Here is a 26305-nt window from a genome sequence, read left to right on the forward strand (position 1 = left end):
TTTCAATTCTACCTGCTGTGTCTTGTGGTGGCTTAAAAGAAACAACACAAGCAATTTTACGATATGCAGTTGTGTCACAGTGATACCTTCATTTTTTAAAACGGTTGAATAAAAAACCCACACAACTATGTTTACGACATGCAAATGCAAGGGTTTTACAAGGGGGTTGTAAAAACGCTAATTTCTAATCATTTTTTTTTTTTTAATTTCCCTTCTATTACTAAGTTAAATTCATTTTTTCATTTACATATGTTCTGACTAAATAAATTTCTAAAGAGAAAAATAAACTCCAAAAAGAAAAAAACATAGGCATTTCAAAGTGGGATTTTTCAAAATTTGCGCCTACGACCCAAAGGGGGGGACATCAGAATTCGTTTTAGAGGTATGGTTCCTTCGGCAAAGTTTCTTATTTTGATCCCTAGAATACGATTTTCACAGAGCAATGGGCGATTTTTTTGCCTCCCCACAAATCGACCCGGTCTAATATATATATATATATATATATGTGCATGTGCATATGTATATATATATGCATGTGAGAATTTCATAAAACCGCAAATAAATATGAAGACTAAACATTTTGTTTATCTTCTTCAGCCCAATTCTAAACGAAAATTCCGTGCGAGTTTTCTCCCTTCTCCCATTCCTCGTATTCTAAATAAAAATTCCTTGTGAGTTTTTTCACTTCTCCCTTTCCTCCTATTCTGAACAACGTTCGAAAAAACGGAAACCGGTTATGGGAGAAAAGTAGGTATTATGAATGTGAGGGAGAGGGAGATTTCTCTGCCATTTCATAGGAGTTTTTTCACTTGTTAAATTAAAGGGAATGCATCAAAATAGTTAAAGGAAATTGGTTATTTTAAGAAAGAACACTTATTTGTACAAATTTGTGCTAAAAGATGTATTTATATTCTACCACAATATTCTCACTGTTAATACAACAACAACTACAACCACAATATTCTTTATTTTAAGTCGAAAAGTATATCATAAGCAACGGTAGAGCTCTTGGTATATAAATTTGATGCAGCCATCCAGAAATTGCGCAAGGATTTTTTAATAAGGCTTAAATAGATTTTGGCATATGATGAAGGACGAATTCAACTCAACTTGGCCGCCAGAAAATTGCTTTGCTGAATGAAAGCAGGCAACTCCGGCAGATTTGTGTTATGCGGCCGTCTTCTTCTTATGTTCCTCTGTTGATGTTGCTGTGGCACCAATTCATTACTCATTTCAGTGAATACCACATGAAATGCAATAAATACTGTGCAATGTTTATATTTTATTTCTTAATTTCCAACAAATTTGCAACAATAATTAAACTTTTCAATTTTTTAAACAAAATAAGAAATGTGCAACGAAATTTCAATTGACAAAACAGCTGACTTCGAAAATTCGAAATTCCTATTCCCCAATTTTTGTTCTCCCTAGGAGAACAGAATTGGAGGAATTTTTCCGCGGGAATAAAAAAATCCGCGAGAACAAAATTCCGTGAGAATATTTAGAATTGGTCTGCTTATTAGTTTGTAAGTTTGTGTACCTGCATTTAGACGCAGACGTTCTAGCTGATCTATAAGAAAAAGCTTCGAATTGTTTGCTTTGTGTTCTGACTGCAAGAAAAAAAGAGCTTAGAAGTTCATCAGTGCAGCAGAGTATCGAGCTCAGATTTTAAATGGGGGGCTCCAAATTTTTAAGGGGTCCATATTTCTAAAGCATATAAGTGTGGGCGAAATATAAAAATAATATAATATTTTATACCCAGCTATGCTTCACCCGTCTGTGCTTAACATAAAAAGCCTATCATTACAAAGATATTTCTTTATTAATTTTCATAATGTTTGCGACAGTAGATGTTCAAGGCTTTAAATCATACGATAATAGATTTATTGTAAAGAAAATAGCTGTGGTCCTCAACAATGAAAAATTCCATTGTTTCCACATAAAAGCTCCATTTGAATTTTCGGATCTGAGTAAGGAAAATCAACGACAAGGTTAATGTTACACCACCATAATTTATTATGGTCCTATGGAAGCGATAGTTTTAAATCTGTAAAAAACTATTTCATGTCAATATTGAAGAACATAAAAGTTTATATTAAGGGGCGACAAAAAAGTGTATGGATAGCAGAGTTCCTCCAAAAGCCGGTGTTTAACATTGTAGAGGAGAGTACAGGATATGATGGAATAAATCTCTCTAGATTATGTAGTTTACACCCAGATGTTGTGCGTTGTCAATATCATTTTCATACTGATTGTAATGTGAAAATCAACCAACGACAAATTCGTTGTGCTTTAAAATCAGCATATAATTTGTTGAAATACATATTGGGTAGTAATTTTAATTTATAATAAAATAAAATAAAATAGAATTAGAAATTTTAAATTTAGTGTTTTTATTTTAAGAGGGTGAGAATTAGAAGAAGAAGAAGAAGAAAAGTAAGTATATGAATACATTAAGGGGCGACAAAAAAGTGTATGGATAGCAGAGTTCCTCCAAAAGACGGTGCTTAACATTGAAGAGGAGAGTACAGGATGTGATGGAATCAATCTCTGAATCTAGAATTAGAAATCTTAACTTTTGTGTTTTTATTTTAAAAGGGTGAGAATTAGAAGAAGAAGAAGAAAAGTAAGTATATAAATACATTGTTTTCTAATATCAACCTCATTTTAAATTGACGTAAACAAAGGGATATATCACAATGAATTTTAAATTTTATGTCTCATTATTATTATTATTTGTTTTCAAAACTAACTATGGAGCACCATTTTGGGAAAACCTAGATAGTAATGCGCTTGCAATAAACCAAAACTCGAAAAGTATTCAATTTAATTTAACATTACCGAATAGTAATGATATTTTATCAATCAATATTTCATTATTATTACTAAAACAAAGTGAGCCTCTTTTAACTAATGACGAAGAAGGAATTGAAGTGTTGCCAACGATACCATTATTTTCACCATCCACAACAATCGCACCATCATCTAAAGATGATTTTTCAACGGAAGGGAAGCCTATGAGAACTTTTACTATAGATGAAGCTATAGAGGCATTTCGTAGAGAGCTCATTGAAAAGGAATCTGATATTGGAGGAATCATTGAGGCAAAACAAGCATTTTATCGACATTTTAAATTGGAATATGATAATTTTGATCTAACAATTCGCTGAACTTATGATAGTAGATACGTTGAAAAATGTTGAGCATCAAGTGCTTTGAATATCGTGAAATTGAAACTGAACTAACTCTTAGTAATGGTGATATAGAAAAGATTTTAGCCCTGGATACTTTATTTAAAAGACCACATATAGAAATAATTGATGTGAAAAACTATAGACAAACATATAATATGATCATTGTATAATGTCTCACACAGGTATAGATAAAAATAAAAAATAAAAACCGATATGAAATTAGCTAATTTAATAAAAATTTTACTTATTTGCCTGTTTCACTTAAGTTATGGAACAAGTTATCCCTATAATCAATTTATGAATCAAGAACAAAATATAAACAGCTTTAGAAATTTTTAAAATAGTAAACAGACTAGTTTTGAATACAATATTCCAAACACTTCATTACGTTTAAAAATAAATGTAACAATTCAATTGTTAGATCAGAGTTTTCCCGAGCTCAACCCATCATTATTAAAAACAACAGCAACAACAACACCAACGCAGAGCCCTGGGGGATCTTTTAGACCAACCATCTGCGATCAAAGGAGTGAGTCACATGGTGTGAAAAAAAGTTAATACACCATTCTAGAGGCTATTGACAATTTTAGTTGAAAAGGAAAAGAGAATAGGAGGCATTCTTGAAAGCCCAGATTTGTTTAGAGACATTTCAATTTAGTTTACGATAACTGTGAAATACGAATTAAATGCTCTTATTACAGCAATTATATATAACGTACTTTAAATATCTATTGCTTTGAATTTCCGGAAGACAATACGGAGACATTACATAAACGAGAAGCATTATATGAGCACACTTCGTACGATATAAATCCAACAATAATGTTGATCGTTATTATCAAACATTGCATATGAAGTAATATTTTTATTGGAGCTTTTCGGCCGGGGTTTTTTTCCTTCTTAATAAAACAACGTTTTATTTAAACATCCTACACGTTTCGACGCAATTTTTGCGTCTTCATCAGGGATTTTTTTAATTATAATTTTTTGTACATTAACACTAATAATTTTTTTGTTAAATAACATTTAAAGTATAGAACATACACATCTATAAATACATCATTGACACACTGTACACCCTTTGCTTTCACCAGTCAAAAATCTACTGAGTAGGATGCACACATTTGCGGTTTTGAACGGATGCGCCTGAATGTAGGCAACGAAATTGTTTTGTTGTTTTGCGGTGTCATACGTATGCACCTAAATGATTTAGATCGGCCAGAATAGTAATGAATATGTAAATTTACTGTAAACCTATTCTGACATTAATAAATTCATTCTTAACAGCTGGTATAGCCTTCGTTAAGCCATCTGCCAACATCTCGCTTGTAGAAATGTACTCTAGCTTCAACGACTTATCTTTCAGCCTCTCTAGTATGAATTTCACCTTTATATCGACATGTTTAGTACGTGGAGAAAAATTGTTGTTACGAACAATATGAATTGCGCTTTTGTTATCACAATACAGTGTTTTTGTTTTTGTATCGCGAGGAATAAGCTTAGATTCCAATCGGTTCAACCAAATTGTTTCTTGCATTGCACCCATTATTGACATAAGTTCTGCTTCTGTGGATGACAATGCAACGGTTCGCTGTCTATGCGTTGACCAAGAGATAGCACAACCCTGCATAACGAATATGTAACCAGAAGTTGATCGACGCTGATCAAGATCTCCTGCCCAGTCAGCATCGCAAAATCCAACTAGACCTTCAAAAGATTTTGTGTACACGATGCTTTTGTTTATAATTCCCTTCAAATATCGCATCACACGCTTCACTGCAAGCCAATGAGCTTTGTCGGGACTTTGTGTAAACCGACTCATTAAATTGACCGGGAAGCTGATATCAGGGCGAGTGTTCTGTGCTGTGTACAATAGACAACCAACAACCTCCATATATGGAACATTTTCCATCTCTTTCTTCGCTTCTTCAGTGTGTGGACACATTTCAATAGTTAGCTTCTGTGACAAGTCAAGTGGCGTAGGAACGGCATTACAGTCATCCATTCCAAAACGTTTGAGTACACTGCAACTATATTCAGAGTGATCAAGTTTTATTAGTTTTTTACCTCATCTCTTTGAATTCGCATGCCCAATACGGATGACGCTGAACCCATGTCTTTCATTTTAAATCTGGAAGATAACTCGTTTTTAATACGCTGTGTATCCTTTTTGTCATTGGAAAACACCAACACGTCGTCTACATAAATCGCTACGTAAACCATGCTTTGATCTTTTACACAATAGTAGATACACTGACCGACTTCGCTCCGAACTAGTCCCAGACTAATGAGTACTGTATTCAATTTATCGTTCCAACCGTTGCTTGTTTCAAGCCGTATAGTGACTTTACCAAACGACATACTCTGCCTGAACCATCATCATAGCCCTCCGGTTGCTTCATGTATACTTATTCACGAAGCTCACCATTTAAGAATGCTGTTACTCCATCTAATTGATGCACCGCCAAGTCATATTTCGCTGCCATAGCGAACAAGAATCGCAATGAGTTATACCTGACTACAGGTGAATATGTTTCCGAATAATCGACGCCTTGTTTCTGCGAGCACCCTTTCACGACGAGCCTTGTTTTATAACGAACAAGCTCACCAGCTGCATCACGTTTCACTTTGAACACCCAATTTGAACTTATTGCCTTTTTACCAGCAGGCAATTTCGTAAGCAACCAAGTGTTGTTTGACTTAAGAGAATCCATCTCCTCTTCCATAGCACGCTTCCAAGCACTTGATTCTGCACTATGCAATGCTTCTTCAACACTAACAGGGTCATCAGTATCAGACGCTATTGTCAACAATAAATTTCTTTTCGTTTTGTTTGCAATACGCTCTGACCGACGAACTGAATACAATTTATCATAATCGTCACTATACATATTAACGGCTTCACTTTCATCAGGAGTATCGTAGTCACTGTCCCAAGATTTGTTGACATCTAACAATTCGCTCACATTATCCTCCTCTGAATTGTTAATGTTACAATCTTCCCTTGTATCAATAATGTCAATAACAAAATTTGGCTCTGTATGTTTCGTTACGTCACATGAATTTTCTATAAATGTAACATCACGGCTCACAATAAACTTGTTATCAGATTTACGATAAAGCCGGTAAGCTTTTGACACTGCACAATATCCTACAAATATGCACTCATCTGATTTTGCATCGAGTTTTAAACGTTTTTGTTTCGGTATGTGAACCATCGCTGTACAACCAAATATTCGTGAATGCTTTAAATTAGGTTTAACACCTGACCATATTTCTTCTGGACTTCGATTATTACCTCTACATGGAATGCGGTTTACCAAATATGCTGCCGTGTTTGCAGCCTCTGCCCAGAATATATTTCTCAGGCCAGAATTTAACAACATACATCTAACACGTTCAATCAACGTTCGGTTCATACGCTCAGCCACCCGTTCCTTTTCGGGCGTGTACGGAGCTGTTTTTTGATGAACAATGCCACAATCACGCAAAAAAATTTACAAATGGTTCGTTGCAATATTCAGTGCCATTGTCTGTCCTTTAGCAAATACATCTGACTTTCTTACAATTGGTATCGCAAATACCTTTCTTGAAAAATCATCAACAAATACAAGTAAAAATCTTGCACGGCTGAACGATTTTGTGCTAATTGGACCAAGCACGTCAGAATGTACGATGTCTAATAAATTTTCTGCACGCGTTCCAGCTGATTTGTTTATATTTCTGGTTTGTTTCCATTCACAGCATATAATTCACCCTTTGTCACTTGTGCTGCTGTAATTAACACCAAGCGTTGAATTCTGCACTCGTCTCATATTTTCTTTGCAAATGTGTGCCAGCCTACGATGCCAAATTTCAAAGTTATCAACTGTAGTCACTGCTCTCCCAACTTTATTTTTAACGCAATCCAACTTGTATAAATCGTTGCCCGCAAATGCTTTTGTTATTAAATTGCCTTTCACCTCGAAAATTTTACATACATTTTTTTCGAACACCACCTTTTTGTTTTGCTTAGTCATTTGCCGAACTGGCAAAAGATTCGCGCAAAGACTAGGAACATATTCAACATTTCGAACATTAGTTGGAATTTTTTGTTAGTTGACATTTAACAGTAGGCTAACATCTCCTGCGCTGTTAACAGGAACTCGCTCACTGTTAGCTAAAATAACTTCGTTGTGTTCTGCTGCTCGAACTTTTGAAAGCACCTGTTGATCGTTCGTCATATGCGACGTTGCGCCTGAGTCGACATACCATACACACTCGCCACTCTGAGAATGTAAACACGAATTCGCTAGCAAAGAATTTGAAAACATAGCTGTCTTGCTTTTACTTTCGTTCTCATTTGCTTTTTTCGACTGTATAGATTTACGACACTGTTTACGCATATGGCCTTCCTGACCACAATTAAAACAACGAAACTTTTTACGATTAGAATTTTTGTCATTCTTTTTCGGTTGGAAATTCTTCGAATACAAAGCGTTGTTGGTGGATTCCTCACTACAATCCAATTTGACGTCTTGCAACAACAAATTCTTTACGCTGTCGACGGTTAACTTTGATTTGGAATTTTCCACTGCCGTAACAAGAGCTTGATACTCATTAGGCAACCCAGCTAGCAATAAAGATGCAACCACTTCATCACCGACATTTAAATCTGCACTTTGCAATTTTATTGAAGTCATGACCACTTCGTTCACATAATCCTGTATGGACTGTTCGAGTTTTAACTGCACCAGCTTTTTCAAAAGCTCTACATTGCGAGTTAAACCGCTGTCATACGCTGCCATTATTGAATCCCATGCTTCTTTTGCCGTCTGTGCATTTGCTATGTGCGAGAAATTACTCGGCTCCACCATGAGCGTAATATCCGCCAGCGCACATTCGTTTGTGTCACGATCTTTTTCCGATGCATTTTCAGACAAACCTGCTTCGGTGATTTTCCAACAACTTTTCAGCACCAAGTATGATTTTGCATTTCGCTGCCAAACATCAAAATTTTCCCGACCGCGAAGTTTTTCGAAAGGAAAACTGAGTGTGCCCGTCGCGATTTTAATTAAATTAATATATTTAACTTTAATTTTACTCTATGTGGATAGACCCATAACCTGTTGTAATAGAGATATGTACACGCATATTCAGAGTAAGATGGCGACTAACTTTATTCAGTATAATACGAACAAGAGGTATAATGAAATGGTATGAAAAGAAAACTGATAATTAGAGTTGCCAGATTTATATTATTTAACAATAAGTTACAACAAAGCGCACCTTGGGTATTCGACTGAAGGAACATGAGTCGGATATAATTAAAAAGAAAAATAATACAGCACTATCGCAACACACAACGGAAAGCGGACACTTTGTTAATCTACGTAAAGCGAGAATATTGGACAAGGAAAGGCGGGAAAAAGTGAGATACACAACAAAAAGCTTAAGAATTATGCAAAATAGAGAGAGAACGGAAGACACAGCTGACATCTCCGCCGCATATCTTCTATGTTTATAAAGTTTTTGTTTGCATTTTCACATTCTTAGGTATTCACTGAACACACCCTTTTATACATACGTACATATGTAAACAAACCATACCAATTATGTTTGATGATCAAAGTCCAGTTTAATGACAAGTGTACTACATATTACTAGTACCATTTTTATACTTTTAATTTTCATGTATAATAGTTTATACTAAAATTGTGCAATTTGGGACGCCTAATGTAATCTAGGGATACATACATTTATATATGTAAGTTTTTTACTAAACAATCTGTTTGCTTAATTCTAACCGAAATTTCTTTTAACAACTTTCTTTTTATGTACATTGTTGTTGTGATAAAATTCCTTGTGTGTGATAAAAAATACTAAATAAATTCAGTTTCGCTCCTGAAGAAGCTAAGGTGCTTAGCGAAACGTTGAGCCGAAATAGTGGAGTTTTAATTTAGCTTTGCACTAAGCAAATAATGGTCAAAAAGCCTATTTATACTGCTGTTAAACACATAATTGACCGGCTATCTTTTAATTAATATTTGATTTTTGATTCTTATGAAATTTTTACATTCCTTAGGTTAAGGCACAAATAACCGATGCCAATTGATATGGATAAGTAAAAATATGGTTATGACATGTCAACTTTGACAGGCCCTTTAGATTTAATATGCAAATGGAAACAACCCGTGATTTATCAATATGACTGCCCAATCACAAAGAGTATTTTGTTGACTGGCGTGGAGCTCTTCAAGTGGTTTAGTACCACTCGAAAGGCATTCGGAGATTGGAAAAGAGCTCCGAATCTTAAATTAAAAGTTTGCTAAGCATGAAGAGGCTTTTAGGTCCTTTAAGTGCCTTGATGCGTCCGCGAAGCCCGCATACAAGAAAACCACAGACAAGAAAACCACAAAAAAAAGCACGTACCCGGATGAAACCTTGACGATTAATACGGTGTCAGTATCAGCACCTGCAGCGTTGACTCTTGGTAACTCCAATGACTTGCTCGATCTTAATTCGCCATGCCTTGAACTGGATAATGACACTAGGCGTATGACCAGGTCTAAAACGGCGTTAGTTCAAAAGAACATTTGTGAGTACGCTGGGGCTTCGTCCACGTCTACCTCTGCCTCGATTCAAGTGACAGTTTCTGATGATAATTTCGCATGTACTTCGACTGAAATTCCTGCAACCCGCCCACTGATCAGATATTAGAGCAAAATAATCAAGAAAAAACTGCTCCTAGTGCTCTTGTCGTAGTACCTCCTAATAAATCTATATTTATATCGCGTTTCTCTAGCGATACTACAGTCGCAGATGTGAAGCAGTACATAACGTTTCGATTGAACCCGAGTGAGCTAATTTTTCGGAAATTCAAATTATGGAAGAAAGAAATATATACTCTTTTAAAATTGATGTCTCTTGGGAAAGTTTTGTAACGATTTTAGATAAATTTTTTTGGCCGAATGGCACACTCATTCGGGAATTTTTTCGGGAACAACCTCGCAAAACTGTACGAATTCCTCGAAGTTCTGCTCCAGCTTCAAAAAACTAGTTTGTGATTTTAGCAGTACCTTGTGCTATCAAAATGTAGGAGGATTAAACACAAAACTTACTGACCTGTTCCTAAAGAGCCACGACCTCGCCTACAAGGTGTTGGTTTTCCCTGAAACCTGGCTTAAGCCGCACGTGTTTAGCTCTGAAATCTTGAGTAATAGTTTCCAAGTTTTTAGAAATGATCGTCTGAACAAAGTTGGTGGAGGAGTTTTGATTGCTGTTGATGCCAGCTTTTCCGCTGATATTACTGTAAGCTACGTCCCTCCGCAATTTGATGTACAGATATACTCCAAACATTCATCAGCTATAAGGTCAGTGCCTTCTTTAGTTAATGCTTCTGACTTGGTCATAGTGGTTGATGATTTCAATTTGTCATGTGTACCCTGGAATATAATTGACCGTTTATTGGTTCCCTGTTCATCTAGACACATTCAATGAGTTTTTAAACGACCTTGCGGATATGGGGCTTTATTAAGTAAATAGTGCTTTAAATAAGTTTGGTAAATGCTTGGATCTCGTATATGTTTGTGACGTTTCTAAATTCGCTTTGGCTCGATGTGACCCATTGGTATTGCCCGAGGACGTGTATCACCCACGATTGGAGATTATTGCTGAAACATCCCGACAACTAAAACATGTTGTTTCCAATCAAAACGATTTGTCTTCTGTTCGCTTTTTATTTAGGAAAACCGACTTCGAAATGCTGAAAGACAACGTATCCAATATAATTTGTCGTCAATATGACGGCGATGTTGAACAAAGCGTACTGCATTTCACTAATGTCTTACACCCCATTTTTCATACTTGCGTTCCTCAAACTTCTCGCCCTAGAGCACCACTTAAAACTACCTGGTGCACTAGAGAATTGAATACTTCTTATTCTAGTGGTCCTGATAAGATTCCCACTGTTGTTCTGAAAAGTTGCGCTGAATTTCTTTATCAGCCCTTACCTAATATATTTAACGACTCTCTAAAACAAGGAATATTTTCTAGTTTCTGGAAAGAATCTTTTATAATACCACTGTACAAAAGTGGCAGTAAATCTTGTGTAGCAAACTATAGAGGAATTGCAAAACTGAGTGACATACCGAAGCTTTTCGAATGCATTGTTACAAAACAGTTAGCTCACTCACTATATTCAATAATCCACCCGTTTCAGCATGGGTTCTGCAGAGGTAAATCAACCGAATCAAATTTGCTTGAGTTCACAACGCAAGTCTCTAGAAACTTTAGAAATAACCTTAAAACAGATGTAATTTACACAGACTTTAGCAAGGCTGTTGATAAAGTTTCTCATACAATTCTTATTAACAAACTTGACTGTATGGGGTTCTCTTTCACTTTTCTAGGATGGATCTCCACTTACTTAACAGGAAGGAAGCAAAAAGTGATCTTTAAAGACGCCTCATCGCAATTCATCAAAGTTACATATGGCGTGTCTCAAGGAAGTCGTCTTGGGCCGCTATTGTTTTTATTATTTATCAATGATCTTCCAAGTTAGTTAGTTATTTTATTTATTGCAGTCTTTAGACTTAGATTAAATCTATGAGATCACATTTATACATTATACAGTCTTTGGATTTTGCATAATTAATTTTGAGTTATAAAATGTATTTCTTTTTTACCTAATAGGTACTCCTTTACAATATTCGTATAATAGCCTCTTGAACTCTTTCATATTTTTACAATCTTTTAAGTCCCTAGGAAGTTCATTGTATTCTCTTAATCCCTCAAAATATATACTCTTTTTATCAAATTCGGATTTTACAATTGGCAAGTGGAAATTATTTTTGTTTCCTGTGTTATAGTGTTGGACATCGTTGTTGTATTTTACACGATCATTTAGATAATTTGGTAAGTTTCCTAATTTCATGTTGTGTATGCATTTCAAAGTATAATACCTATATCTATTTCAGGAGATGTCACGTTCGTAATTAAAGTTCTTTGTTTTCTTCCTGTAAGGTAGCTTCTGAACCACTTTAAAGCTGTATTTCGGACGCCGATGTTATATAATTTCCTGAACATCATATCTCCTCTATCAATAGTTTCAAAAGCTCTTTTAAGGTCAAGAAAAACTGAGACTGTTACTAGTTTGCAAGACATTCCTTCTTTCCACTCTGCTATCGCCATGTTCAGTGCGGTTTCACAAGAGTGTTTTAAACTCTGATTGCTCGCTAATAATAATTTCATATTTATTTACATATTCTAGCAGCTGTTCTTTTACAATTTTCTCTATTATTTTTTCATCGCTAGGTAACGTATTTATTGGCCGTATTTCTTCTGGTTTTACTGTTCCTTTAACCTTTTCAACTGGTATAATTGTCGACGTTTTCCAGCATGCTGGAAAAACACCACTATTAAAGCTTTCATTAAGTATGCTAGTATAATAGTATCCTAAGTATACATACTATCTTTGACGACACATTCTGTTAATAATTTTCTTCCGCCATATTTATTTTGTACGCAAGAACTGATCCACACTTACATTTTTAAGTTCAAATAAATTTCTATTTATGTCTACCTCATCTTCTACTTGCATAATGATTTCAGTACTACTACGTATTATTCTTATACTTTCAACAAAAACTGATTTAATTGTCTTGCAATTTCATAATCTTCCTCAACATAAGTGTTGTTTATAAAAACTCGTTTTATTTGAGAATTCTCGTTGTTCATATTATGAGGTGGGTTTTGTCGAAGGCTGAGGTAGCACTCGGTCAATCCAGGGTCAGGAAGAGGTCCCACAAACCCCCACTTAATAAGAACACAGTTGTTATGTGTTAATGACGAATACACGCACACACACACGGCTTGACGGGTAGTGAGGGTAGCAGCTTTCCGTATAAAGATAGCAGGGGAGGGAGGCGACCGGCGGCTAACAGTCGTAGTAATTGCGGAGGGGTCGGTACGGCGGTTGAACCGTGGTGCAGTAGCGGACGGGATGGTACGGTCGTCCGGAGGCAGCGGCGGGATCAGCTCGGCAGCCGGACGGCAGACAGTATTAGCAGACGGATTGGTGCAGTGGCGGGAGTAGCACGGCGGCTGGACAGCGGACAGTATTAGCGGGCGGAGTGGTGCAGCGGTATGGGCGTAGTGGCGGGATTAGCACGGCGGCTGGACGGCGGACAATATTAACGGACGGATGGATGTAGCGGTATGGGCGCAGTGACGGCACCAGCTAGCTGGCTGGACGGTGATAAGGTAGCGGCGGCTAAAGGTCGTCGTAGCAGCGGCGCAACGGCGGTAGGATAGCGGGCGGCTGACGGTCGTCGTAGCAGCGGCGCAATGGCGGTAGGATAGCGACGGCAACAACAGGGCGACGGAGCGCGTGCTAGTGGCGTGGCCAAGGCGAGGTGGCGGTGCAAACGTTCTACTTGGTTACCTTTTCGGGGGGGTTACCAGTAGCGGCGGTTGCGGGTGGCGACTTCCCGTGATGACGCTGTCCCAGTGGCGGGGGGACCTGCGAGGAATGAATAGAATTGTGGTTAGTGCCGGTCCGCTAGCTGGACACCACCGCCTCCATGCCCGCACGATGGCAGGGCTGGACGCGGAGTTGTACCAGCCGGGCGAGAAAACCATAAAGGCAACAACCCGTTTTCCCCGCAAGCAAGGGTGACCCGTTCCCTGACAGCGCCCCCTTCAACTCCGTGGTGTGGTTGGCTCACTCGCTTTTAGTGCGGGCTCGCTAGCTGGACACCACCGCCTCCATGCTTGCACGATGGCAGGGCTGGACGCGGAATTGTACCAGCCGGAACTTTGTAGGTCGATCCGTGGGCTGAGGGGAAGTGCGCCTTGACGGCACAGCGGTAGCCCCTTTTGCCGACGAGTCGCTCTACTGCCTGAGCCAGGACTGAGGGGAAGGGATCTGTTGGCCGAACGGCGGCGAGCCCCCCTTACTTAGCTGGGACAGGGGCGAGAAAACCATAAAGGCGACTACCCGTTGTCCCCAAAGGGGGACCAGTGCCATGGCGGTACCCCCTTTCCCTCTGGAAGTGGGATTGGCTCGTTCGCTGGACATCACTCACCCCGTGGTCGCACACTAAGGTAAGGTGCCGAGGGGCGGTGCACCAGCTCTGTCCTTGCCGGTTCGTAGGCTGCGAGGAGAAACTGGGCCCGAAGGCACCACGCTTCGCAGCTGTAGAACCGGGTCGGCTGGAGCCTTAGCTGAGAGGAAGGGGCGGGGTAGCCCTAAGGCGGCGAGCCCACCTTACCTAGCTGGGACTCGGGCGAGAAAACCATAAAGGCGACAACCCATTGTCCCCGCAAGCAAAGGGTGACCAGTGCCAAGGCAGCACCCCTTCAACTCAGCTAGTCAGGAGGAGTCACTGGGTTGCTTAATAAAGCAGCCACTTCCTCTGACTAACCTGCGAGGAATGAAGTGACAACAGCAAATTCATTCTATTTTATACTGCTTCTGCTATGATGCGAGTGAGAAATGAACCGTTAATTGGGTACTTCAGTTTGCCATTTACTATGAGTTGGCGTACTGTGTGCATATTATTGTTATCGCCAAATGCTATTCGTATGCATTGGTATGTAGCTGCTGCTGTTGGCTACCTGTTAATGTACTATGTATATATATTCTCAGGCGTAGGTGAAAAAGGGTTAGAGTGGGGGTCTCAGGCGTAGGAGAAAAAGGGTTACAGTGGGGGTCATACTATTGTAACGCTACGTTACAGTCCCCCTCCCACTTCGGTTGACGGAAAGCTGCTGTGAGGAACAGGAGTATCACGCCAGGCCTGGCCTAGCGGTTGTATGTGTGCCGTTATTCCGGCTTTGCCGGTGTATATGCGTGCATCGTTTTATTAACTTTTTTTTTTTCGTAAAATAGAGTCTTTCCACTTATACCTAACAAAGTTGATCCAAAAAAAATGTTTACATATCAGGTTTAATTACAATTTCATTGTTCTTAAAACTAACAGAATATTTAATTTTAAAATAATGCGAAATTCATGAATATTATAAATAAGTTGCCATCCTTCTTCTTCTTCTTGGATCCTTGACATATTGGCGTTGTTCTCGTCTATCTCGTGTTGTGATTGCATTATGGCCATTCGGTATTCGGTAATGTATGGGCCGGAAAAAAAATGTGGTACCCTTTGTATTTTGACTCGGTTGACTGGCCACTGGTACTGCTCCCACCGTGTGCACGTCGCTTTATTTCGCCGACGTTTATGTCTGCTGAAGATGCTTTTGTACCCTCTTTTCTGACTACATTTACTGCAAAGGTCATTTGTGGAGTCTCCTAATCCCATGTGCGGTGGTTGCTCAGAAACGGTGATAACGCTTTTCCGCCGAACTGCTCCCCATTGTCGGAAGGTTTTCGGACAACCAAGTCGGTATAAGACCTTTTCTTGTAGCGCTTTGAGCACGCTTGCCGTTGTTGCTTGGCGCGCCGGAATTAACTCCACCCACTTGTAGAATTTGTAGATCATGGCGAGGAGGTAGGTGCTTCTTTGCTTGGAACGTGGTAGTAGTGGCACGAAGTTGGCGGTTACTATTTCCCATGGCTGCGGATATTGTATGGTTGCCAATAATCTCACCGGGCTCTTCTCTGTCGCCTTTTATTGTGTAAAATATGTCCGGTTCGGTGTTTTGTAACGGGCGGCGGGGGAGCGCATTGCATATCGCGTTCGGCGCTCTTTTTCGGTAATCTTCATTGACATTGTATGTTTGTATAGGTGGGTAACGGGGGTAGAAGCGTTACTTCAGCGGTCGGTTATGTTCACGGATGGTCGGCTGCGGTATTTGGGCTACCGGTTTTGCTCAATCACTTCTGGTGGTGCTCCGGTTTTTGACCATTGTTCACGTGATCCCGGCTGGTCATTGCACATAGTGTGTCTAGCTCGGCTGATCTCCTGGTCAAGGTGACTTCTAACGGTTGGCCATCTTGCGTGAGGGTGATTCCCCTTTCCCGTAGAAAGTCCATTCCTAAGATCATCCGTTCTTCCAGCTTCGGGATGACGGACATCATTGTTTTAGTCGTTCGTCCTTGGTACGTAATCCTTCCTGGGTACGAATTCGAGCTATAGACACACGTCTGGTCTGCCAATTGGACGCTCCGCCTGCGAAGATGTGGTTTGATTTTGTTTCTCTCCAGGTGGTTTCATATTGACTCGTCGACGTATGAGAGGGTGGCGCCGGTGTCTACTAGCGCGCGCACGCTCATGCCCTCGATGGTTATCGGTATTGTAGAGACGGTCATCTACTTGCATTTCGGCAGCGGGATTGCAGGCTGGTGGTTCCATATACTTCTGTGGCCGCACAAATAATGCTTGGCGGCTTCCACTCACATAACTTGACGGCATCCTGAATGTATTGTTGTCAGTGGATTGGTTGGTCGAAGGGCATAGGCAATACTGGAGAGGATGTTGTCTTGTCCACACCTGGAGCAGAACATTCTCCAGCGGCCCCTGCATTGGAAGCGGCGGTGTCCGCGTTCCTTGCAGCGCCAGCAGCACTCCTTGCTATCGTACTCCGTTTGAAGATGATAAAGGCTGTGGATCGCCACTTTGCTCTGTTTCGCTTCCTCGATTTTTAGCAGCTCATATTCGTATATTCGTTCGATGTGGTTTTCCTTACACATTGTCGGGTGCTGGCGGATCAGCGTTTCTAATGCGAGGATATAGTCTTTGGCTTTTTCACGGCCGTGTTGCTTGCGTAGCCGGAGGGCCTCTTCCAAATGTCGAAGATGACGCTTGGGCAGGAAAAAATGTTGCACCTTCGTTCGAAAATCGCTCCACTGGTTGATTTGCTGTTTACGGATGCGGTACGATTGGAGTGCTTGGCCACGTAGAAGTTCCGGCAGCGTTGGGAGGAGCCGGTCGATGGGGATGCGGTAACATTCGGCAGGCTCCTCTATCCTCTCCAGAAATTCGTGCAGCGACTCTTCACCCGAAAAATGCAAATCCCAGCGGCGAACGGTATTCATTAGCTCACACGCGCTCATTTCGTCTCGCTTCGGTGGTGCGCGTTCTCTCTAATGAGCATGCGGTTGGGGACTATGAATCTGGATCGAAGGGATCGGCTTTGTTGTTGACTGGGGTAGCATAACGGATTTCCCCTCTTCTTCATTCACTTCCCTTTCCAGCTCCTTTAGCAGGTATTCACTTGATTTTCTTGCGCGTTTCGCTCGTACGTAAATGCTCAGTGCGCGGCGCAGCTCGGCTACGGTTTGGCCTTCCACGGGGATTCGGAATTCCTTATACTCCTCTATCAGCCTCTCCCATTTCAGTAAGTAGATCCAATTGAGTGAGTCGGTATTCAGCGTCGTAACTTCGGGGACCGGTGTGTTTGTTGTTTCTGATGGTGTGTTCGTCGAACCCGCCCCGGCAGTGTTGGTGGTTGTTGTATTTGGTTTTCCATGTTCCTCTACGGAGGAGGGTCCCTGCTCAGGCGCCATTTATGAGGTGGGTTTTTTCGAGGGCTGAGGTAGCACTCAGTCAATCCAGGGTCAAGTAGAGGTCCCACAAACCCCCACTTAATAAGAACACAGTTGTTATGTGTTAATGACGAATACACGCACACACACACGGCTTGAAGGGTAGTGAGGGTAGCAGCTTTCCGTACAAAGATGGCAGGGGACGGAGGCGAACGGCGGCTAACAGTCGTAGTAATTGCGGAGGAGTCGGTGCGGCGGTTGAACGGTGGTGCAGTAGCGGGCGCGATGGTACGGTGGTCCGGAGGCAGCGGCGGGATCAGCGCGACAGCCGGACGGCGGACAGTATTAGCGGACGGATTGGTGCAGTGGCGGGAGTAACACGGCGGCTGAACAGCGGACAGTATTAGCGGACGGAGTGGTGCAGCGGTATGGGCGCAGTGGCGGGATTAGCACGGCGGCTGGACGGCGGACAGTATTAACGGACGGATGGATGTAGCGGTATGGACGCAGTGACGGCACCAGCTAGCTGGCTGGACGGTGATAAGGTAGCGGCGGCTAAAGGTCGTCGTAGAAGCGGCTGACGGTCGTCGTAGCAGCGGCGCAATGGCGGTAGGATAGCGACGGTAACAACAGGGCGACGGAGCGCGTACCAGTGGCGTGGCCAAGGCGAGGTGGCGATGCAAACGTTCTACTTGGTTACCTTTTCGGGGGGGTTACCAGTAGCGGCGGTTGCGGGTGGCGGCTTCCCGTGATGACGCTATCCCAGTGGCGGCGGCGGGGGGACCTGCGAGGAACGAATAGAATTGTTGTTAGTGCCGGTCCGCTAGCTGGACACCACCGCCTCCATGCCCGCACGATGGCAGGGCTGGACGCGGATTTGTACCAGCCGGAATTCCGTAGGCCGATCCGTGGGCTGAGGGGAAGTGCACCTTACGGCACAGCGGTAGCCTCTTTAGCTGCTGGACCGGTCTACGGCCGGAGCCGGGGCGGAGGGGAAAAGGGCCGGATGGTCATAAGGCGGCGAGCCCCCCCCACTTAGCTGGGACAAGGACGAGAAAACCATAAATGCAAAAACCCTTGTCCCCGCAAGCAAGGGTGACCCGTTCCCTGACAGCGCCCCCTTCCACTCCGTGGTGTGGTTGGCTCACTCGCTTTTAGTACGGGCTCGCTAGCTGGACACCACCGCCTCCATGCTTGCGCGATGGCAGGGCTGTACGCGGAGTTGTACCAGCTGGAACTTTGTAGGTCGATCCGTGGGCTGAGGGGAAGTACGCCTTGACGGCACAGCGGTAGCCCCTTTAGCCGACGAGTCGCTCTACTACCTGCGCCAGGACTGAGGGGAAGGAATCTGTTGGCCGAACGGCGGCGAGCCCCCCCTTACTTAGCTGGGACACGGGCGAGAAAACCATAAAGGCGACAACCCGTTGTCCCCATAAGCAAAGGGTGACCAGTTCCGTGGCGGCACCCACTTTTCCTCTGGAAGTGGGATTGGCTCATTCGCTGGACATCGCTCACCCCGTGGTCGCACACTAAGGTAAGGTGCCGGGGGCGGTGCACCAGCTCTGTCCTTGCCGGTTCGTTGGCTGCGAGGAGAAACTGGGCCCGAAAGCACCACGCTACGCAGCTGTAGAACCGGGTCGGCTGGAACCTTAGCTGAGAGGAAGGGGCGGGGTAGCCCTAAGGCTTCGAGCCCCCCCCCCCCCTTACTTAGCTGGGACACGGGCGAGAAAACCATAAAGGCGACAACCCGTTGTCCCCGCAAGCAAAGGGTGACCAGTGCCAAGGCAGCACCCATTCAACTCAGCTAGTCAGAAGGAGTGACTGGGTTGCTTAATAAAGCAACCACTTCCTCTGACTAACCTGCGAGGAATGAAGTGACAACAGCAAATTCATTCTCTTTTATACTGCTTCCGCTATGATGCGAGTGAGAAATGAACCGCTAATTGGATACTTCAATTTGCCATTTACTGTGAGTTGGCGTACTGTGTGCATATTATTGTTATCGCCAAGTGCTATTCGTATGCATTGGTATGTAGCTGCTGCTGTTGGCTACCTGTTAATATACTATGTATGTATATTCTCAGGCGTAGGTGAAAAAGGGTTAGAGTGGGGGTCTCAGGCGTAGGAGAAAAAGGGTTACAGTGGGGGTCAGCGTTACAATATTTACAGCATCTTTTAGACATTTCCACATCAGCCTTTGGTTGTTACTGTTGGTTGTGATTTTATTCTTCATGTATTTCTTCTTTTTAAGCTTGATTACTCTTTTTAGTGTCGTTTTATATCATTGTAATTCTCCCATGAGTTTGATATCTTTGCCAACTTGTAAAGTTCATATTTTTGCTTGTTCAGTTCTGTAAGTTCACGATCGTACCACTTATTCATTAGTTTGATTTGAACTTGCTTTTCAAATATTATCGTATCTATTACGTCTTCCAAAATGTTATTTATGACTATGACTTTCTCATCGATGTCACAGTTTGTAAGTTCGGCCAGGCTAAGATGTTTAATAAATTTTCCCCCGTATAGTTGTCCCAGCATAAGCGGTTACCTTACACTCTCATTTTGTAGTTTTTTTGTACAGGCAGTTTGATACAAATTGTTTCATGGTCTGATATTCTCTGATTCTCTAAGTTTTGTATTTCGATATCACCGCTATTGCTATAGAGATGGTCTATTTTGGTTTGTGATGATTCGGTTATTCTTGTATTAAAATTGATTAACTGTCTCATTGACATTGATGTGAATATTTGGTTTAGCTGGTTTGAATAAGTTGACCTTAAATTCATGTTTATATTGAAATCACCAATAATGACATTGTTTCCATTTTCATCAAAATATTCGTCCAGCACTTCACCCATGTATCTAATGAACTCAGCATTGCTTGTATTCGGTGAATGGTATACTACACCAATTATGTTAACTAGCTCCGAGATTTTAATGTATGCCGATGTTGTAAAGTTCTTTAGACCCATTCAAAGCCCTGGAGACAGACTACTTCTTCAGGACGATTTGGATAGCTTAGTTCAATGGTGCAAGGCCAATGAAATGGCCCTCAACCTAAACAAATGCAAATTCATGAGTTTCACTATAAAATCATATCAGGTACATAATTATTTGATAGGTGATTACCAGCTTGAGCAAGTTACTAGCTTCATCGATCTCGGTGTCACAATGGACCCCAAACTAGACTTCAAATATCATATTGAGACTTGTGTGACTCAATCCAGAGGTGTGTTAGCTTTCATTAAACGATGGTCAAAAGAATTTATGGACCCATACGTCACAAAAGCACTCTTTACTGCTTTAGTTCGACCGATACTTAGGGATGCAAACGATACATCGATGTTTTTAAAACATCGATAGTATCGGATGAAAATCCGATGTTTAACATCGATGTTTCAAAATTATTCAATATCGAAAAATTGCCGATACATCGATGTTAACTTTGACGATGTTTCGAACATCCACATCTCTAAAGTTGCATTTATTGACGCCATTCTTTTTCTTTGTTAAGTTGCTGCAAACTGATGTAAAAAGGGTAGGTTATTAATAATAATTGTTTTAAATTATGTTGTGACTTCTAATTAATATTTTATACTAAATAAATAGGTGAACATCTTAATAGAAAGTGCAGTATGGCCAGTGTAAAGGCGTGAGGTAAATATGCAGATCGTGAAGTAGTATCCCGGGATTTTTGGAATAATGTTATTATGTGGATAATACTTAATTTTTACATCGCCTTTGATAACAGCGTAATAGTTTTTATTTTCAGCTACTTTGACCAACATTGCTTTAATTTAATAATGTGCTGCTTTTTGATTACTTTTAAAAGGAAGTTGCTTGCACTGCTATCATTCTAATTTGTAATTATTAATATTAAATCAAAACAAAATTGCACATTTTTAATAACTTCTATTTTCCACAATCTTCTTGCCGAAATCAATATGCCGGACAAAAGTAAGGTGTGGCGTGCCAACTCCGCAAAGTGTCTATTGTGCAGCAAAACTCTAAGGCAATACATCTAATGTACATTGTATTTATGTAGGATGAGTACAAGTATGAAAAATGTTAAATGAGTTTTTGCCTGATCTCAGGTTTTTCTGTTTTCTTATTATAATTTATGTTATACATATATACGTATTGACATGTTGTCTCATTTGAATGAATTGCTTAACAAACATCTTATATGTAATTATATAACTTAATGTTTGGTCTCAAACGGTTTTGAATAAAATAATAAATAAAAATATATTACTTATCAGTATTTTGGTACATCACTCCTAGGGGTAGAGCCAGTAGCTAAATTCTACATAAGTATATCCCACCAGCACGGCTGATTTGACCCAGGCGAAAATTTGAATTTAAATTTTTTGCATTGAAAGCGCAACACAATTTTTGGTTTTGGCCGGTAACTACATACATATATAATAAAACCTCTGCAGATTTTAAACAATACATTTCTGGTAGATTTTTCTTAAAAATTCCTCGATTTCGGGGTGTGTGAGCTAATCTCACAAACCAGGCGACTATAAATATCACACCACCCACTAGAGCCACGTAGTTTTTCCAAAATTTAATTCTACTGAAAAAGCATCGGAACACATCGATGTATCGATGTTTTTCTTCCGATGTTTTTTATCATCGATGCTTATTTTGTCGATACATCGAAACATCGATGTATCGTTGTTGCTCCTCAAAATGTGCATCCCCACTGATACTAGAATACGCGTTAATTGTTTGAAACCCACGGTATCAGATTTATCGTGACAAGCGGTTCAAAAATAGTTCCTGCTTTTTGCGTTAAGTCACTTATCGCGGGATCCAACCCATTTTTACTTAGTGAGATAAAGATTAATGTCCCTATGAGGCCATCAAGACATTTTCAACCAGTCTTCCTGAGTACATGCAGATCTAATTTTGAAATGCACGAAGCTTTTCGTTGTTTGTGTCTGGATTTCAACAAGCACTACATCAATTTCGATATTTCAGACTCGCCTTTCTCAATAAAGAAAAGTATACTTACTTGCTTACTTAATTGGCGCTTAACCGTCTATACTATTTAACCTAAACTAGACAGTGCTTATCTAATGCAAGCACAGGCAAATCAAGACATACAAAAGTGTGATAAGATCATACGCCTAATAAATTACAATAACGTACTGGTCACTGCGTCATCTACAACATACATTACATCTCACGAGAGCCCCCTACTGGGCAAACAGTTCCCTCATGAGCATTTCGCGTTGGCTCCTTTATGAGCGCTTCACGTCGGCTCCCTAATGGGCACACAACTCCTTTCTGAGCAATTCTCGTCCTTCAGAGATCCTCACGACGGCTGCCTGCTTGGGCATACGTATAAAAATTGATGCACAACTGTCGATTAGAATGTGACTCAGCCGTTGGATTTCCAGACCATTCAATACTTTTCGTACATACGTAGACATATCAACCCTGTCAAATACAACTCTGAATGCGACTGAGCCATTTGAATGAAAACAGTCAGTTGAAATCAGAGAAAGCACCAATTCGGTAATGTGGTAATGCGCTAATGTATTTAAATGTCATAAATTTATAAATCTATACAATTAAAAGTCTCACTTTATTTCAACTATTCTTATTAATAAATATTGTTAGCCACGAAGGCATTTTAAATACCGTGTTTTCCTTAATAAGGACTAACTTGACGACATTTAAGTTTACCGAATTGCTTTCTGCGTTAGTGAGATAAAATTTAACACGCATTTGTAATAAATCGTCATTGGTGAATACATTTCGACCAACATTTCATTTTATTTCGCTTTGTAAAAGAAGAAAAAAATATCTGCTTCAGTAGCAGCATCAGTAAGTCTCGCTTAAGTTGCAACAACGCCGAATTTCAGTGAATTCGTGAGCATACAAATATAAGCAGCGATTGCCGTCAGCGGAGTCAACAGTGGGTTCTGCCTCCGTCAACTTCAGTAGCAGTCGATGTGTGCAACGTTCGCAGTTTATAGAGTTTCAGTGAACTCGTCAGTTGAATTTAATATTCTTAGTCGCCGTCAAATACACAAATTATTTGCTGCCATAAATAGTATAGTCATCTCGTTCTTAGTCGCCTCCAAATACACAAATTATTTGCTGTCATAAATAGTATAGTCGTCTCGTTCACACTTAGTATATAAGTATTGTAAATGCGTACAAGAAGCAAAACAAAGAAGAATCATACACACGTAACACACAAAAAGAAGAAATGTCCAATCATCCAAGCTTAAATAATACAATAGCTGAAAATTCTCCCATGGAAACAGACGGTGATTGTGCAGCGAGTTCTGGAGTTACTCAGGAACATATTGACGCATTATTAGCAAGCATAAACTTATTAAATGACAAAGTAAATGAACTTCGCCGTGACAACGAACAAATTCGTAGCGCAGTCAGAATGGGTGATAGCAATAGCGCTGTGGCGACAACGTCAGCAGAGCAAGTACAGGGAAATGGAATCGTTCGTGCAGCCATAGAAAAAACAGCAGAACAGTCAAATAAATTACTAATGGAGAACAAGTTGCACTTGCAGTCAACGTATACAAATTCGGGTATAGTAAATATGAATATACCTTCGCCGGACACACAATGTCCACAGTATTTGCCACAATCGTAGTTGCTAAATTGTATCCGCTTCCATACTTTGATGGTAACTGATGGTAATGAGGCTTCAAAGGGCATTACAAGGTAATGCAAAACGTGTTGTGTCATCTTTATTAGTTTATCCTAATAACGTGCCACAGGTCATTGAAGAATTGCAATTTAATTTTGGAAGACCTGAATTATTGATTCGAGTACAAATGAGGAAAATTCAACAATTTGCGAATATAACTGACAGCCATCTTGAACAAATCTTGGATTTCTCCAATCAAGTTCAGAACATTGTCGCCTTTTTAAAATCATCTCATTGTGAACAACATTTGTATAACCCAATGCTTCTGGAGGAACTAGTCCTCAAGCTGCCAGCTTCCAAAAAGATTGAGTGGTATCGGTGTGTAGCCGGTGCATCATCACTTCCACGCCTACAGACATTCGCCGATTGGTTGAGGGATATCGCTAAAGTTGTAAGCCTCATGCGATGTTTACGTTTTCACTACGTGGAGCTCAGCCACAATCATCAGCGAATAGCCGTCAAGGAACGCAATTATCGTCCAGCCGTCCAATGACAAATTCTTCACGAAGAGTGTTATACAGTAATGAGTCAGATCTTGATGAACAACAACAGCGGCCACAGTACTGCATAAAATGCAAACAATCCCACAAATTAAGTGAAAGTAGTATGTAAATACCGGTTCTAGCTCGTTCTTCCGGTTTGTGTTCTGGCAGATCTTCCGCTAGGTGGCGCATAAGAAAAAGCTTAGTGGTGTATAAGAAAAAGCTTAGAGCTTTTCTACCTTTAGCAGAGCTTTGCCGTAAACATGACAGCATATGAATTATATATATATATCAACAAACCACAAAATACATACCGACACAGACACACCCATCCATATACATACATTTAGATAAGGGCTACTTGTCTCACAGAGTTGACACTTGTTTCAATTGAATCGCTATTAAATTATTAGAAAATTTGCTTAGGCTATGGAAATTTGGTTTTGCTATTAAGACCCTAGCACCTAATTTTTTCCTACCTCTTCCCCCAATACTAGTATTTTTCCAATCTTGTACTAATTTATTGGTTTGAGAGCAAAAATGTATTCTATTCACATCGATCAAGAAGGAAAAGAGATTAAAAAATTAAGGGTGTTAAACAATGTGTTACTCTCAAACTTTCTGCAAATGATTTTAAAAGATGTTTATTCGAAAAGAAATTGTATTTTGACTTAATGTACTCAATGTAATAAATAAAGTAACGTTAAATTTTTAGATGATAAGAAATTTGTAAAAAATAATGGAATTAATATCTACGCTTGGGAAATGTTTGTACAATTGAAAAAATCAAAACATGCTGATAAGAAACCTTAACTGTCCAACATTGAAAATATATATATATATGTGCATGTGCATATGTATATATATATGCATGTGAAAATTTCATAAAACCGCAAATAAATATGCAGACTAAACATTTTGTTTATCTTCTTATTAGTTTGTAAGTTTCTGTACCTGCATTTAGACGCAGACGTTCTAGCTGATCTATAAGAAAAAGCTTCGAATTTTTTGCTTTGTGTTCTGACTGCAAGAGAAAAAGAGCTTAGAAGTTCATCAGTGCAGCAGAGTATCGAGCTCAGATTTTAAATGGGGGGAGGGAGGGGGGGCTCCAAATTTTTGAGGGTCCATATTTCTAAAGTATATAAATGTGGGCGAAATATAAAAATTCTATTTTATACCCAACTATGCTTCACCTGTCTGTGCTTAACGTATAAAAAGCCTATCATTTTATATATTTTTCTTATTTCTATATTTCTTTATTAGTTTTCATAATGTTTGCGACAGTAGATGTTCAAGGCTTTAAATCATACGATAATAGATTTATTGTAAAGAAAATAGCTGTGGTCCTCAACAATGAATAATTCCGTTGTTTCCACATAAAAGCTCCATTTGAATTTTCGGATCTGAGTAAGGAAAATCAACGACAAGCTAATTGGTTAATGTTACACCACCATAATTTATTATGGTCCTATGGAAGCGATAGTTTTAAATCTGTAAAAAACTATTTGATGCT

General features: G+C 40.2%; 1 protein-coding gene across 2 annotated transcripts in view; it reads left to right on the forward strand.

The window, feature by feature from the left end:
• Nucleotides 1–26305, forward strand: part of PPP1R15 (Protein phosphatase 1 regulatory subunit 15) — a 293688-nt gene that overhangs the window by 147845 nt on the left and 119538 nt on the right. Inside the window, exon 2 of one of the 2 annotated variants that reach the window (XM_067772930.1) lies at nt 11585–11945. The exons of the other annotated variant lie outside the window; for it this stretch is intronic. Within the exon in view, the coding sequence (XP_067629031.1) occupies nt 11585–11605 (21 nt within the window). The 3' untranslated portion in view covers nt 11606–11945. Of the gene's footprint in view, nt 1–11584; nt 11946–26305 lie in introns of those variants that run through there. 2 annotated transcript variants of the gene reach the window in all.

This window comes from Eurosta solidaginis, chromosome 3 (assembly GCF_040869045.1).
Source record: "Eurosta solidaginis isolate ZX-2024a chromosome 3, ASM4086904v1, whole genome shotgun sequence".
Taxonomy (NCBI): Eukaryota; Metazoa; Arthropoda; class Insecta; order Diptera; family Tephritidae; genus Eurosta; species Eurosta solidaginis.